This window comes from Bombus pascuorum, chromosome 15 (assembly GCF_905332965.1).
Source record: "Bombus pascuorum chromosome 15, iyBomPasc1.1, whole genome shotgun sequence".
In the NCBI taxonomy this organism is placed as follows: Eukaryota; Metazoa; Arthropoda; class Insecta; order Hymenoptera; family Apidae; genus Bombus; species Bombus pascuorum.
Genome location: NC_083502.1, coordinates 7,186,288 through 7,202,002, shown reverse-complemented (window position 1 = coordinate 7,202,002; position 15,715 = coordinate 7,186,288). Strand labels below are relative to the sequence as shown.

General features: G+C 37.5%; 1 protein-coding gene across 18 annotated transcripts in view; it reads left to right on the top strand.

Moving 5' to 3' along the window:
- LOC132914430 (polypyrimidine tract-binding protein 2) overlaps nucleotides 1-15,715 on the top strand; it is a 442,018-nt gene that overhangs the window by 320,667 nt on the left and 105,636 nt on the right. For 17 of the 18 annotated variants that reach the window (XM_060973551.1, XM_060973544.1, XM_060973559.1 and 14 more), the window contains one exon: nucleotides 8,826-8,975. In XM_060973551.1, the coding sequence (XP_060829534.1) occupies nucleotides 8,826-8,975 (150 nt within the window). Of the gene's footprint in view, nucleotides 1-2,512; nucleotides 2,775-8,825; nucleotides 8,976-15,715 lie in introns of those variants that run through there. The other variant, XM_060973561.1, reaches the window with a different exon arrangement.

Here is a 15,715-nt window from a genome sequence, read left to right as displayed (position 1 = left end):
ACCGGTGCGAGTCTTTCCAGGGGATGAACGCCAGGGATGGAGATCGAGTAGCTCTCGGGGACCGTGTTTTTGTAACACCAGAATATTTCCTTTTCCTTGCTTTATTTTATGTTCATGTAACTATTTGATGTACTAGGGTTGCTATATACGAGGTATTAAATACTTTATGCTGAAGGTTTTTGCCCTATGGGTAGTAATTTACAATTTGCTCGGTATCTCTGATTTTTTCAAATTTCAATAAATCGAAAAGGGTTGTGTAAAAAGTTAAAACTTCACAAGCTACGCGAACAATTCCAAGTGCTGTTAATTCTATATTAAAACTAAATCTAAACCCAACGCAAAATTAATTTTATAAACGCGAAAAATGTGAGGTATTTATATCGACAATTTTCTAGATGAAACGCTCTGATTCTCGATTTGATCTTCAATTTTCCTGAACCAGAAGAAAATTCAACAGAATTCACAATTTTTTACATTACTCGAAACGTCTAAAAAATCTAACCAGATGTTACCAAGTCAGCAAATTGTTTTTCATCGAAACAACCCCTTCAGGGAATCATCTGAAGAAAAACTTCCGCATTATCTCATCTTGTAATTTTCCTTTTTATCGAAACTTTTACACGCCAACCGACAATAATATTGAAATGTCTTCACATAATTTTCACATAATTTTTTGTCGTTTCCATCCGCTCGCTCTGATTCGCCTTTTTTCGTATTTCTCATTCGTCTTCGGGCGATTCCACTTGGAAAGGGGTGGCGACCAATTAAACGAACAGCAGGCTCCTTTGCTTTTTTCCTGCCTCTGTATTCATCCATCAGTCTCCGCCACGGTCGGTGTTCATTTATAGAATCGTCGATATCCTTTACCACGTATAATTGAAAAACGAAAGACGAGTCACGTTCGATTTTTCTTCGCCTGCTTCACGCAAGTTTCCTCTCGCCACGGATCGTTGCATCTTTCTCCCTCTTCCAGACGCAATTAATTCGATTCGATGAAAGATCGAGAGCGATGGCTGAACGCCAAAGTGCTCTTTTGCATTCGATTCTTTTCGAACAGCGTTTCCTCCTGTTTTTCCCTTTTTATTTTCTCTTTCTCTGTTCGTCGCTTCGACTAGTATGTTTCTGACTTGTCCGGATAATTGATGCTCCTCGGGGCTTTTCCTTCTCGCTACTAGAACAAGGAGTTGATTTATCGTGCGTCGATGCTTTTAGAAACGATGATATGTATGCTAGTTTATTGTCCCGGTTCGAGATTGCGAGTATTTATTTTCATGCAGAGATTAATGAGGAGTAATTAAAATGTGTGAGAAATTATGACTAACGCTGTAGTACTTTGCATGTTAATTAATAATTAATGGAGTATTTTTAGGAATTAAAAATTCACAATATATTAGAAAAATAATATATAAACAATAAATTATAATATAATAAATGAATAAACAATAAATTCACAACGAGGTAAAAATACAGAATAAAATCGCAATTAATTAAGGATTCGTAATAATTCTGGAAAATTTCAATAATCTTGGTAAAGGGTAAAAAGAGCATTTTCTAATAAAGCATAACCTATAAAAGCATATCTCTCCATAATAGTACTCTCTATTATTATTTATTATACTCTCTATTATATCTCTCACAATCAGAGCACTATACGTAGCTGCTGAAATGCATTTGTCACGAAAGGGCGATATGGTGCTGGCTTATCTGCACTCTGGTTCGTCTTCAAAGAAAAGAATCTGGGTTTCCTGTCGGTGGTCGAGGGTGGTAACATGCCTGAAGGACGGAAGTTATGGCTAGCGAAACGGGGCGAAAGAGAAAAAGGGAAACCTACTTGGAATTCTAATGGGGATGCAAGCATAGCGTCGCCTGTTGCGTCCCGGCACGTGCGTTTTCCCTTCTACTTTCTTTTTCAGATGTATTTTTATATTATAACTTTTAGAAGGTGATACAGATAATTTTGGTTTTTTTTTAATCAAGGAAACATTGTGATTATTCGAAGCAATAAACTTTTATATGATAGAAAATATCGTACAAATAAGATAATCATTAATGTTATCGAATATTATTGTCATAAAATTAGACTGTATTTATGGCTTATTATTGGTTCTTAATTAAAATACAGACAGGATAAAGTGTAAGCCTGACTAAACTGAAAATGGTAGAATACTAATAACTAGACTGCAAATTTTTATTCACTTGTAGGAATTTTTAAGTCTGCAAAAATGCAAAAAGTATACATAGTATACATAGTATACAAAAATATATAGAATATCGAAATATTCAGTGGATTAAATAGTACGATATTTAATATACTTCATCATGCTTAATTAATCATAAATACAAATGCTTCTAGTAAACAGCGTATTTGTATTCATCTTTCGCGCACTTATATTTAATACGGGCGACAGTCTCCCCCACTCCTATACCTACAGCGCGCGCAGTCGAAGGAAACCGAGTAGCGACGGGGACGCGCGAGCATCAACGTGACATTGACCGGTCGTCGTTTCGCATCACTTTCCCGCGTTCAGTCTTGCTTTTCGTCGTATTTTGGATGTGCCGTGATTCGGAAACCGTTGTTGCGTCATCGTTTAACATACTCGCGAGCGGTAGTGTCGTATATTTTATTTCGTGATATGTGCTTTTTTGTATTTCTGTGTCGCATCAGTGATAGTTTCGTGTGTCGACGTTCGAACGATCCATGGACATGCGCAGCGATCTAAAACGCGAACTCTATGACAACAAACGGTTCAGATTCCTCGCTGGATGTATTGCCTGTACGCGTAAGTTTCTAATTTTTGTTTATTGGTCGCATTTTGTTTAATGGTTAGGTATAAAGATACGATACGTGTTTCGATAGTCGAAGATTTATATCGATTGTTTGGATATCGAGAATCAGACTGCATATTGCAATATGGCGGCATTGTTTATATATCTGTTGTGTTTCGTAAGATTTGTTTCTTTTACAGCGACAAAGTAGGAAGCTCTCAAAGAATAATAATTATCTTTCAGTACTCTTGTTTCTCGATATATGCAGGTTATAACTATTTAGTGTTTTATATGGTATTTGACAAGCGTATTAATGCATTGCATATAGAAAGCTAGAGTACAATTACACAGGATATCATTATACTAATATATAGATATATTTAAAAATTTCTCTGAGAGTGCTTCATGGAAAATGTATTACTGAAATTTGTTATTTTACTCCTACATCTCTCGGTTATAGTTATTTCCTGATATTTCGTATACAAGATTATTATATAAACATGTAAACATTCAGTTAAATACCTTCCTCTGTACATAAATTTAGTATTTTTTGCTCTAGCGCCCTCAAATTATTCTTCAATTAAAATCGACAGATTTTTGCACAGTCTGGGATGAGATATTACATGCTACGCATTATTTTCTTTTCTCCCTGTACGCAGTCGATTCATTCTGATGTAGCTCATGGCCATGCAAGAAGAAACGAAAAGTATGTAAACACAACGTGGTCAGTAGGTCTTTGCGTGATCACAATACGTTTCCAAGAAATTTCTCTGTAATATTTACCTCTACTCTTATTCCTAATAATACATTGCCTTGAGATAGATTATATAATTTCGATATAAAGTGCAAGAAATAGTTGTCACATTACGAAGAGATTTATATGTATTGTACGATGTTTCCGTCTGCACTGTCTTAATCGTAAAACATTTAGTAAACAGCTTATAAGAATTGTAATCTTAAATACAAGGAACTTTAATACTATATTATTTATTTATTAATAAATTGGAGGCGAATTTTCTATCGTGTTGGCGAAGATCCTATCGAGCGAAGGGAGGACGAAAAGATGGGGAACTTGTAGTATAGCAAGCGGGACGAAACAGGATAAGCAGGGCGATATCGATGGGGGAATCTCTTTTACGTGGACCATGCTTGACTCTCCTCGAATAATACGACAGCTGATTTTTATTATTGGGACAGGATCGGTTGCTCCTCGCGTGTTTGAACTTGTTTGCCGCTGCATATTGCCGCACGTCTCGCCTTGAAATACCAGATCTCTTGGTATTTGACTTGTGTTCCAGCCACGTTATAGCGTTGCCTTCTATTTTCAACGATATGATAATTGGCAATCCCACTTTTTGTTTCCGTCCTTTTAATTTACGGTTTTTGGATTTATTTGGTGTCACGAATCAGTTACAGTATTCTTTTAATTAATAGTATCGAAGCACACATGGTTGCAACGGTTTGGAGAGTCTTGAAAGACTCGGAATCTAAATAGTATTGATAAAAATATGGATTTGCACAAAAATTCGCAATCTAATTGTAATTATTTAAAAAATTGAATAAGAGAATAGCAGAGTGTAGTAAAAGAAAGAGAAAGCAGGGAGGAAAATGGTATCCCTTGTTTCCTTCGACGTAGAGAGAGGGTATTCCGTGTCGAGGCATTTTCTAACGGAATTGGAATGTTGACTTCCGGTTGGCGGAGCGCATCCTCCCTCGTTATCAACCGGCGGGAGGAGGTCACGGTGCCCATTTCCTACAAGCGATTTTCCGCGAATTGCCTCCATTATGTCCAATTATCGGCTCGGATGAAGGAAGACGTATTCTCGACGAGAGGCTGGTTGGAAACAGGAAAGGGGGTAAAAGTAGGATTTTTATCGTCCCTTAGGGTTAACCCTTTATAACTCGAATTTTTATTCTCTCTTACATGAGAAGGAGAAAGAAATTATTATCTATTACAATCGTATGATTATATCTAAAAATGTGCTGGTATATGTGTATAAAGATGAACTGTGTATAAGAAGGAACTTAAAACAAAATAAAACAAAAATAATTGCAGTGTAGTTGTGAAAATAAATTAGTATCGTGTACAAAAGTGGGCAAACTTTCGCGTTATCCTTCCAATCCAGTAATATTAAAAAAGATACTGACGCTATTTAATTAATAATAACGCTAAGCAATTGTCACAAAATTTCATGGAAGAAAGAGAAAAAAGTGGAAGGAAGGCACTGGTCAAGTCGAAGTTTTGGACAGCTGAGTGGAATGAAAGGAAGACACCGAGAACACGTTGTCCAGGCACACGAGTAGGTCCTCGAGGTCGTCGTTGAGAACGATTGAACGGTCCTCGAAGCGAATCTTGTTTGCAGCGTTTCTCGGTGGCCTAAGCTACCTTTGCAAAAACGAGGAAAACGCCGGCCAATTAAGCCTCTTCTTCTCTGCGATCGACAGGCACTCGCGTACCGCATCGTTTCGTCCTCGACATCTCGAGTGTCTCATTTGATAGCCTCTTCTTCGGAATTGCTCGCGCTCAACTTTCCAGCTCACATCTTTTTTTCAACCATGCTTCTTTTCACTGCGATTCTTTTCTATACTATTTGGGCCTTTATCCAATTTCCTCCCTATATTTCTATTTTCGTTTTCGGTTTTGCGTTAGCTCTGATTTTTTATGATTTTTTATGATTTTTATATTTGTAATGTCAGGCGAATTTAAAGTAATTTTTGCTTCCCTTCTCATTTTGAATTTATAGTAGCGAACGAAAGAAGATGTAACAAGTAAAAAGAATGTTGCAACGTTGCAAAACGAAATTATGTTTACAGAAGCAAGGAATAATATAAAAATTGAAATTAATCGACATTATGCTATTTATAGATAGTAGTACAGATACTAAAGAAACTCTAATTGATATATAGAATCATGTCACAATCGCATCTTTCAATTTCAAATTTATCAATTAAATGTATGATTCTACAGACAGTTAAATCTTAGGTTATTGTCACTTCTTTTTCTATTCGCGTCACTGTAATAAAATTTATATAATGCACCCTCGTTTATTGTCTGTTTCTCATTCGAAAAGCTTTAAGTACATAATATAAGTATCCACTCGACGAGTTTTCCACGCTTCTTTCCGAGTTTCGAGTGGCTTCTGACGGATTCGGCCAACCTTTGAAATTAAACCCTCGACTTCTTTCCTGCGGCGATTCTTCCACCCCTTAAGCCCCTGTCCACGGGACCGGAAAGAGTATTCAGTGGTTACACGTCGAAAAGTGACCCTTCTTTTCTTTCCTCTTTCTTCCTTCCTGGTTACTTCGATTTCTGTGTTGCATCGTTGAACGTTTTTAGTGCTTTGACATTGAGAAGGGTGATGTAACTGGGGTGGAATTTAGAGATGCGGAAAAATCTCGGCGATTTTAATATTTTCAATATTTTTTTTAGATACGTATTCTGAAATAAGTTGGAGTTTTTTCTTAAAAGTTTCTTCTTCAAAGAAATTCTTAAAAATTTTTGAAATTCCCGAGAAATTTTTAGACGAGCATTTTTGAGAACTCGTGGGATCAACATTTTTGAGAAGTTTCCCTCCTTGTTTAGCTAGGAAGCGATGCTTTGGAAGAACGAGTGGAACCTTTGTCGACAATGTTATACAAAGTTTTTCATCGAATCACACTATAGAGTGTATTGTACTGACTATATTTTATCCCTTGGTTCATTTTCACGTTTTATTTTTTCTTCATGAGAATAACTCTTAGGGAAGCTGGCTGGAATTTTTGTCGACAAATTTTTACAAAATCGTCATTCTATCGGCGACAAGATAAATGATAGAGAAACGATATTCGATCTGCCACGTGCATTTTTCCGGGGAGCACGAGGATGACAGGCAAATCGACGTCTACAATAGCGGTACACCTACAAATTTTGATCATGTATCGTTCAAAAATATATTCCTCGTGATTTATTAACTGTCACTTGGAGGAGGCCAATTTTTTAATAAATACCTAGAAATGTAATTTCTCTTGACCTACCTGATTTCCTTTCGCGAAATAACGATTTATCAAAGGAAAAATATTTTTCACTCTGCTTCGGCTATCTTGCAATTTTTAATTTCCCGTAAATGCATAAAAGTCCTCGATGTTACTAATCGTAGTATTTCATCAGCATCGGCTCTCAAAGCGTCAAATCGAAAATGAGATAAATCCAATGAAGCACGGAAAGTACAAGCCTCAAAGGAACAATATCTGCCATTGATATTCGAGGTATTTTAAAGACGAGTATCGAATGTAAATAAGGTGGATAATAACAGTGATAGTATACGAATTATCGTGGTTCTATGGAATAATGTCGTCACGGATTAAATCTTGCCTTACCTTCGAGAGATTTTGACGACGATATTGTACGATTTGAATGCGAAGTAATCGGTTCTCTCGGTGCTTGTATAATGACCTATTATATTCGTGTATTATTCGATAGTGGAGCGCGCGTGTGCAATCCATAATGAGGGCATCGTTTCGTATAATTCCAATGTACTAGATACACACAAGATGCCGAATCGTTACTCTTCAATTACCGCATAATGCGTTCCCTTACTTTTTTCTCTATTTATATCTCGAGTTATAATAAGTATAATAATAATATAAAGTGTATTCTTTATTTATAGTTCTACGGATTGTCTTTGTTTAATCGCGTTCCACGTTCGACTAGTCGAAACGAAAAGCGTGTCTTTATTCAATGTAGTTACATACGTATATAGATAGATAAATTTTTGAACGGATCGAAGACTGTTAGCTTCCACAAAAGACTGACGTCGGAGATAGAAATACGCTCTGAAACACCCAATCACAAGTTTATCCGAAACAGAGATAAGATTTGGTCAGGGTATCTTTCTACGGGCTGTATTCTGACTCCAATTATTCGTTGTACTATGACCCTAACTGCCTTATCGCTAAAAACGATAGATAAGCATTGGTGGCTGTATACCGACACGAGTCCGTAAAGGATTAGTAGTCTCATCATTGTGCCGAGTATTGTCAAAAGCTTTTCTCGTTCCAACCGTCCTTTCACCAAAAAGAACGCTATAATTCCGACGGCTCTTTCATCGATATTACAAAGAATAGAAATTATTGTTGCATATTCGATGGCATTTCAACTTCGTACGCTTCCCGCAGTTACAGAGCTCATGAATTTCATAAATTCGCTGAGACAATAAAAACAGCGAGATCTGATCCGCTTCACGAGTAACTACTTGCGAAACAAGAAGAAAAGATTCCTACACGTCGAGCAGACAGCCGCGAAACCTTAAGCAACGTTTCACTCTCGCCCCCTGAAGAAGAAAAATATCTGGCAAGGGTTTACAGAGGCTGCAGAAGTATCTGTCTTCCGTAACTCGGTAAGAAGCGCATTTTCCGATCGGTTAAACCCGGCGGGAAGCTCCGGGCCTCGAATAAAGGGAACCAAGGCTGGAAGGGAACAGGAAAAGACGCGCGGCAGAAGCGGAAGAACAGGCAAAGAGGGGCGAAAAAGGGACGCAGTGACTGCCGAGAGTCTCGACTAGATTGAGCCGTGATTGAAAATTCCGCCGGCGGCGGGATTTCGATTTAAATTTATACGAAAGCGGGCGAAAAGTTTCGTTACTTGTACACCGGGGCCTCGTTCCTAGGCCGGAAGTGGCGTAGGTCTGCACGCATGCACCCCCGTTTTAACGAGGGTTGATGGAATTTTAAAAGCCCGCACCCTTGAGAAAAGAATGCAATTTTATTCGATACAGTGTTTGGAAATGTTTTGTGTGCATGCTCTTTTATTTACGATACCGTTCGTAAGTCGACCGCGGATTTTTATGCGTTTTTATATTTTTACGGTCTTAACTATAGAGAGATGGGATTTGAATAAGCGTATGTTTCATCCACGTACCAGATATTCTAATAGCTCACTATAATTTAAAAGACGAAAAATTTATTTTGAAATACGAGTTCGATGATTCGAGACTGTCGTGGATTATTTGCAATTTTATTATGCACACATACTCTATAGTATATAACTTCTGACTAACTATGAGAATTTTGTGTATGCGCAGGTTAAACTCGACAAGAGCCACAACGGCAAACTTTCGAGGGTTATCCACATCAGAAACATCCCCAACGAAGTATCAGAGGGTGAAATCATCCATCTTGGCGTCCCCTTCGGCCGTGTTACAAACGTTCTCGTCCTCAAAGGCAAAAATCAGGTAAGTGACAACCTACTAAAATCTCATTTTACGTAGTCCTATAAGAATTCCAGTAAATTTTAGAAATTGAATAAAGATAGACGGAGCTTTTTAATACCGATGTTCTTTCACCGAGCTTACCGCGCATTCAGAATTCACAATCTGTTCCAACATTATTGTTGATTAATTTCCGGACTTTTGGAATTTAACTTGGGTAGTTTGAATTTTATGACATTCATTGTATTTTTTCAATACTGATTCTTCGAATTCTTGTGCAACTTATTGTAAATTTTTATTTCTGGGATTCTTATTTCCTGAATTCTCATTATTAGAATTCTCGGTTGTAGATTTTCCGATTCTAGAATTTTTCAAATTTACGAGATCGCGGAAAATGAATCGCGACCGAATGAATAATCATTAAATGAGAAGATTATTCGATTAAAAGAATTGTCAATTAATTGCAGTGATTACGAGCTAAATAGAGAAGATAGGTAATTATTTGTTTCTCGGTGAAAACCACTTGTACGGGCTGTGCGGCTTGAAATGTCGGTCGAATGCACAAAATATCGGGTGAACGAACTATTTAATAATAATTTTGAGTTAAGTAGGGCTTGTTAACATGGTAATGAGGCGAGATATTAATCAAATTCCCAAACTTATCGAGTGGATGGTCATTATTCAATTTGTTTAAATCAAAAGTTAGATAATGCTTCGGTCGAATTATCGGAATTCCTGGTAAATTGCTCCGAGTGTAGTTTAAAATTAATGGAACTGTAGTTGAAAAAAAGGAACGACAAACGGTGTGACTGCTACAAATTTCGAAGTTCTTATTTTTATAAATGTTACGATGCCTCTAAGATCGAAGTCATTCTAATAGAGGTAATTGAAATGATCGGAAAATGAACAGAATACGAAGCTGGAACTTTGGTTCGATTTAGTCGTGGCCTTGGCCGAATCCAAGTAAAAACGCATTTGATCCGTATGAGGAAGTGCAGTTTGTGCCGCACCAGCGAGTCACTTGGTGAGCAGGACGCGGATGGCCAAACAGAGTAATAACAGAAACAATCGAATCATCGATTCGGCCCGATGACCGTCCGTTTGACCATCATTATCTATTATTATCCGTTTGCGTGACGAGTTCACAAAGCTAGTATTCTCCGTGGAAATTGTTGACTGATTGGAAGATTGGTAAAAAGTTTGCGAATCGTCATGGAAAGATATTGAGAAATCTTGATGAGTCATAATTAATTCAAATGCTCTTGATTGTTTCACTGTTCGTTAAGAGTGTAATTACTAAAATGCAGTTTAAATAATTAAATGCAGTGTAATAGAGTTTATAAAATATAGAATAAATTTAAAGAAAACGTATGTATCGTTCGAAAGTATTTCACTTTCTATAATAATATTTTTCTCTTCCCTTTGCTATGTTGAATATATGTCTTGACTCAGTATCATGGCATCATCCGTATATTTACTTATTATTTATCATTTATTTACTTATCTCTACAATGGTAATGTTGCATTTCCAGAAATGGAATTGGTTTCGCTATTATTAATATTAATTATTTAATATAAAAAGGGGAGATGGTACTTGCTGCTATGCTTTCCAAACTTTTTCCCAGCGAATTAAGATAATTAAAATTAATGTAAACCTGCTTCAAAATTTCGCATTTCAACGCCGACAGCTCATACAGTTACTCTCCTTTTCACGGAATACCAACTTCGTAACCTAGTTTGTCAGAGAGAAAAAGGAAATTTTGTGCAAGCTGCCATTCAGAAAAATTTTCCTTCCACTTAAAACGCTTCTCCGCAACTACAGATTTAACAAAAGAACTGCAAGTAAAAACAGTCTTCCACCTAACTACAGAATTGCTCATACATATGTACAGACACGAGAAACCTAAATTTCCACGAACCTGGTTCAAAATATTAACGAATCCTGCTTAATAGTAGCAAAATTTGTTTAAATTTTATTTCATCGGTTAAATGAAAGATATAAAATTGTACGAGTACCCATAATGCGTTCGTCGTTTTCGTTATCTCCTCGTATGCTGTACTCAACGAATAACTCGGTATTCCTGAAAATTCTACAAATGTATTTTCTACTTTGTAATCCCATAATTTCGCCAGTAGCGTACAAACATTCTACTCTTTTGTCATTCGACAAAAGAAGTCATTCGAAAATCATATTGGACGAGTCGGTAATCGTAGCGAACTATAAACGGTACGTTTAACGGCGATTAATATTAATTTATCCCGAATCGCGTGTAACGCGCGTAGGAAGCGACAAATAATCCCGCGGAACGTATCGTTGCAAACCGAAATATTCGACCTGGCAGAGGATTGCATTCATCCTGGACACGCGTAATTTTCCGGCGGAAGGTTTGCCTAAATGAAAACGCATCGCTAAATCAACGTGTCTCAATTGCAACGATTTAACGTTACTGAAAGATGGCGAACATCTCGATTTTGTTAGGTAGAGGTAGCATTTTGTAGTTGCTTGGAGTTATTGTGACGTGGTTTAATCGAGGATCCAGTATTTGAGAGTGGATTGCTGTATTATAGGATATAACATTTACACAGTAAATAGGATCTTTTAATTTATTTTACTGAATGAAATTAATTTTTGTTTGCGTTTTGCAGCGTTATTGAATTTAAATATTTTTTTGGATTATTTTTGGCCTGTATCGTTTTATACAAACTGATTCATTAATACTGTAAAGAGAATCGGAAGGCTCTTTGTCTCAGTTACTGAAATAAAAGATAGCGCGTGTTTCCAGAGATTTTCGGATTATCTTCTTTATAAAGGAAAGCGGTGTAAAATTAAAAAAATTCTTTATTCTATTATGTAACTTACGATTATACAGAAATAGTACTATACGTAACATATAAACTATAAGTAAATTTAAAAAAAAAAAGGAAGATTTTTAACCTCAACGCGACGTATCGCCGTGAAACTAAAGACGCTGCTTTTCATCGATTTCTTACTCTCATCGCTATAACAAAATTCCACTGTAACCAAAAACTTTCATAGCTCACCATATCACCAAAAAGGGTACAATATCGCATCACGATACATAAATCACCTTGTTCCGCGTTATCCATAAATTCTTAGAGACAGTTGACGCGTACTGGTGGACACACTCGATCACAGGAAATCATCGAATCCCGTTACTCGCTCCTTTGAACAAAGTGCACGCATATACGCACATGCGTTTATCGTGGCTTATGCATAGCCTCGGCCACGGTATATTTCCCACGTTAATGCGTATGTAATTTGCGCTCCGGCTAAATCTCTTCATCTGGCTCAATGCGGCGGACCGATGCATCGATGCATTATTTTAATCCCCCCCGGTATAAACAAACCGAGAGCACGCATTATCGTACCTGTTGTACTGACCGCTCTACACGCGTTCCGCCTGCGTACAACGTTCACGTTTCCGTTAACATGCATTAAATATCCGTAATCAGGGTTCTGGCAAACTTGGATAATTCGAATTTCTCCCCACTCTTATATTTTCCTCTATTTTGCGACTATTAATATGGTATTTCGTTTATTTATTCGATTTGAAGACGGCGCCATTCGATAAGATTCATTTCAAAGTTGCAAGTTCTGATTTTCTCGAATAAAATAGTATAAGCGAGGACAAATTGAAAATCTCGATACAAGGGATCGGTAAACTTTCAGAACGGAGCATTTTCTCTTTTTCTTTAACATTTTTATTTGCATCGGGATTTTGAAAAAAATTTCAAAAGATTCTTGGTATTTTTAGGTCCAACATTTAACATTTTTTCGATGATCGTTATATAATCCCAATAGGTTATTCCTTCTTTTGCGTTTCTCCATTGTCGGTAATCGTATTTCTGCAGAAACCTGGCAGAATCGTGCCTAAATCTTCACGAAACCTCGAAAAACGAGTTATCCCCGTTTTCACCAGGCTCGATCTCTGCAAGATACAAGCTTGTCCTCCAAAGCCTCGTCTAAGACAATTCAAGTAACTCGATCAGCCAGGAAACTCTCATCATTATCGTGCACTCGCTAGCTCATGGGGTTAACAGGCTTCCCAATTACACGCAAACTGACTGTAAGCTCGCATTGTTGCAACACGACAATGAGGGTGGAGCTTGGGCTGTGTTGCATCAAAGCGCACCCCTCTTGGATCCGATGCCCCTCTCTACGCTTGTGATAGAGGAGGGGCGAAAACGCTGGCGGTGGTGTGCTGGATAGTAAATCGAGTTTCACGATGAACCGACGAACTGGCCCCCGCGGGCACTTTCCCTGTGTTTGCTTTGATTCGAAGTTTCCGGTTAAGTTGGTTACCGGAACGGCCGGTCGGCCTCTTTGTCCGATTCCGCGGACCCGCCAGGCCTCCTGAATTCTCGATATCGTTCTCGCGTTTGCTATATCTTCAGTCCGCGGTCCTTTCGGTAGAGAAAGACTAATTTGGCTGAGGGGGATTTTCCATGAAATTTTGCATACGCGGAGAAGCGATGCTTCTGTGTGTACGACTGCTGTTTGACTTGATCTTTGACTAGGACGAATTTACATAGGATGAATGGCAGCTGCATTTTTCGGTTTAGTTGGTTTTAGGGTTAGCAAGTTACGAAAGTATCTGAACGCTTATAGAATATGCTTCGCTTGAATACTCGTGAAGTATGTTGTGTGTAAATACTTGGAGATTATTTTATGTTATCAACCATTTCAGGAATCTATTACGTTAGAATTTATTTCATGAGCTAACGCGTGTTTGGGGCGGTGAAGATCGTCGAAGTAGATGCAATAAACGCATCTTTGTTGTTTCTTATGGAAAATCTGACAGGTCCACGATTGTTACGGCAAACGACGTTTGAGCGTTGTGACAATATCCTTTGAGCTGTGAAGAGGGTGGAAGGATATTTACACGCTTAATAAATTTATTTTAGATTCCAGAATTTTTTCGCGCCATCTTTTGGACATTTCCTTTTCTTCTTATCTACGTTCTCCTTTTATTCGAAGACAGAATTTAACGAAGAGAAGTTCTTGGTTCAAGTTCAAACATATTTAATCGCAGTTCTGCGACGTGTCGCGGCACAAAGCCGAACCTCCCGCATTATTCCGCTTGTTTCGTGCTCTGTATCAGGCCGAAGAATCTCCCACTCTATTTACGTGGTTTAATATTAACTCGCGTTACTAAGTTTAACGCGGCTAACTGAAACGAAGTAATCTTCCATTTCGTTGCCTCGTTTTTGTTATTAAATGTATAAGTTGTAACTGTTTCACGTGCGATTAACAACTTGCTCGTGGTGATGAAATATACCACAATTTCTGAATTATTCCGTTGAAAGAGCTTCGTTCATAATTTTACTTATTTTCTTGTCAGATTTTAATTTTCTTCTTGTCGAGTAATCGTGACAGAGCAAGCGGTGGAAGAAGAAGAAAGCTAGATGTGCATTGCTTTCTATTTTCAACATAATTGTATTTGTTTTCCCGATGAGTATCGCGGTTACTATGGTTCCGATCATCGATTACATGTAAAGTTTCCGCCTGAATTTTGTTCTCGCTTCGATCTACCTGTTTCCCGGTCGCATCAAAGTTTTCATACTCTTTTTCCCTTCAAATTTCTTTACGATTTTATGACGAAACATGTTGGTGGAGTATCGAATTTCTTTTTTCCACTAACATCAACTTTGAAACGATGATTTCGCCAGGCGAAGGCGAAAGGAACACATTCGTGCGCGAGGAAAAAATTCATAATGAAACTGAACAATCACGAATGTAACTCCTGCAAATAAGTGAAATTAATTTCCGGCTGTATATTTCGCCGAGATAAATTAGTTTCTTGCAGTTTGCGTTACACATTTTGGAACATTTTGCCTAACGAAATTTCACTGTATTCCTGCAAAATCTAATTCTTCTGGCGCAATAAATTTAACTTGGTGAAAACAAAATTTTCTCCAACTCGGAAACCACTTATCGCTTCTTCCGAATGAAAATCCGCAAAGAGAAATTCGTTTATAACGCGACACGACCAAGTTTCGTCGAATAAAGTTTGTAAAACGAACGCGATTTATTCCTCACTAAACGAGTGATTTTATTTACTTTTGTAGAAATCATCGACGTGTTTCTATTGTGAAACGCATCAAAGTACGATCATAGCATACACACGTTATACGATACGAGTGATACAAAAGGTATAATGTAATAAAAATGTAAGCATACAAATTATAAAACGTAAAAAGTCGCGTAATAAAATAAATAGACACAAGGAAGAGAATAAATTACGCAAAAATTATACATCGCATGAGAAATGTAAATTGTATTTGAAAGAAAACGACTGAAAAGAACAAGCCAGAAGGAGAGTGGAGGAAAACGAGGATAAAAGGTAGAGGGAACGGTAAATATGGAAACGTTTCGCGACGGAGGGATACTTCTATGCGAGAGAACGCGAAGTATATGATAAAACGTGAGCATCGAAACACCGTGCTTCTCTATATTAGCATTTTAAATTCAATTTAAATTCGATTAAACTTGCTACAGACCGCTTAAACTGCTTAAACGATCGGTCAAACGTTCGTAAGGGTAGAGGGTTGGATGCCTCCAAGTGAACAGGAATGAAAACAGACGAAGCAGAGGGTTTTGTTGGCAAAACGCGAACTCAACTTTCTGCGAGTCCTCGATTCCTTCCCTAATTATTATATCTCCATTTTCTTCCTCTCTCTTTATTTACAGTTTATAGTTTCTATAGCGAATCTTCTTGTGTATTCTTCGTCGATTATCGGAT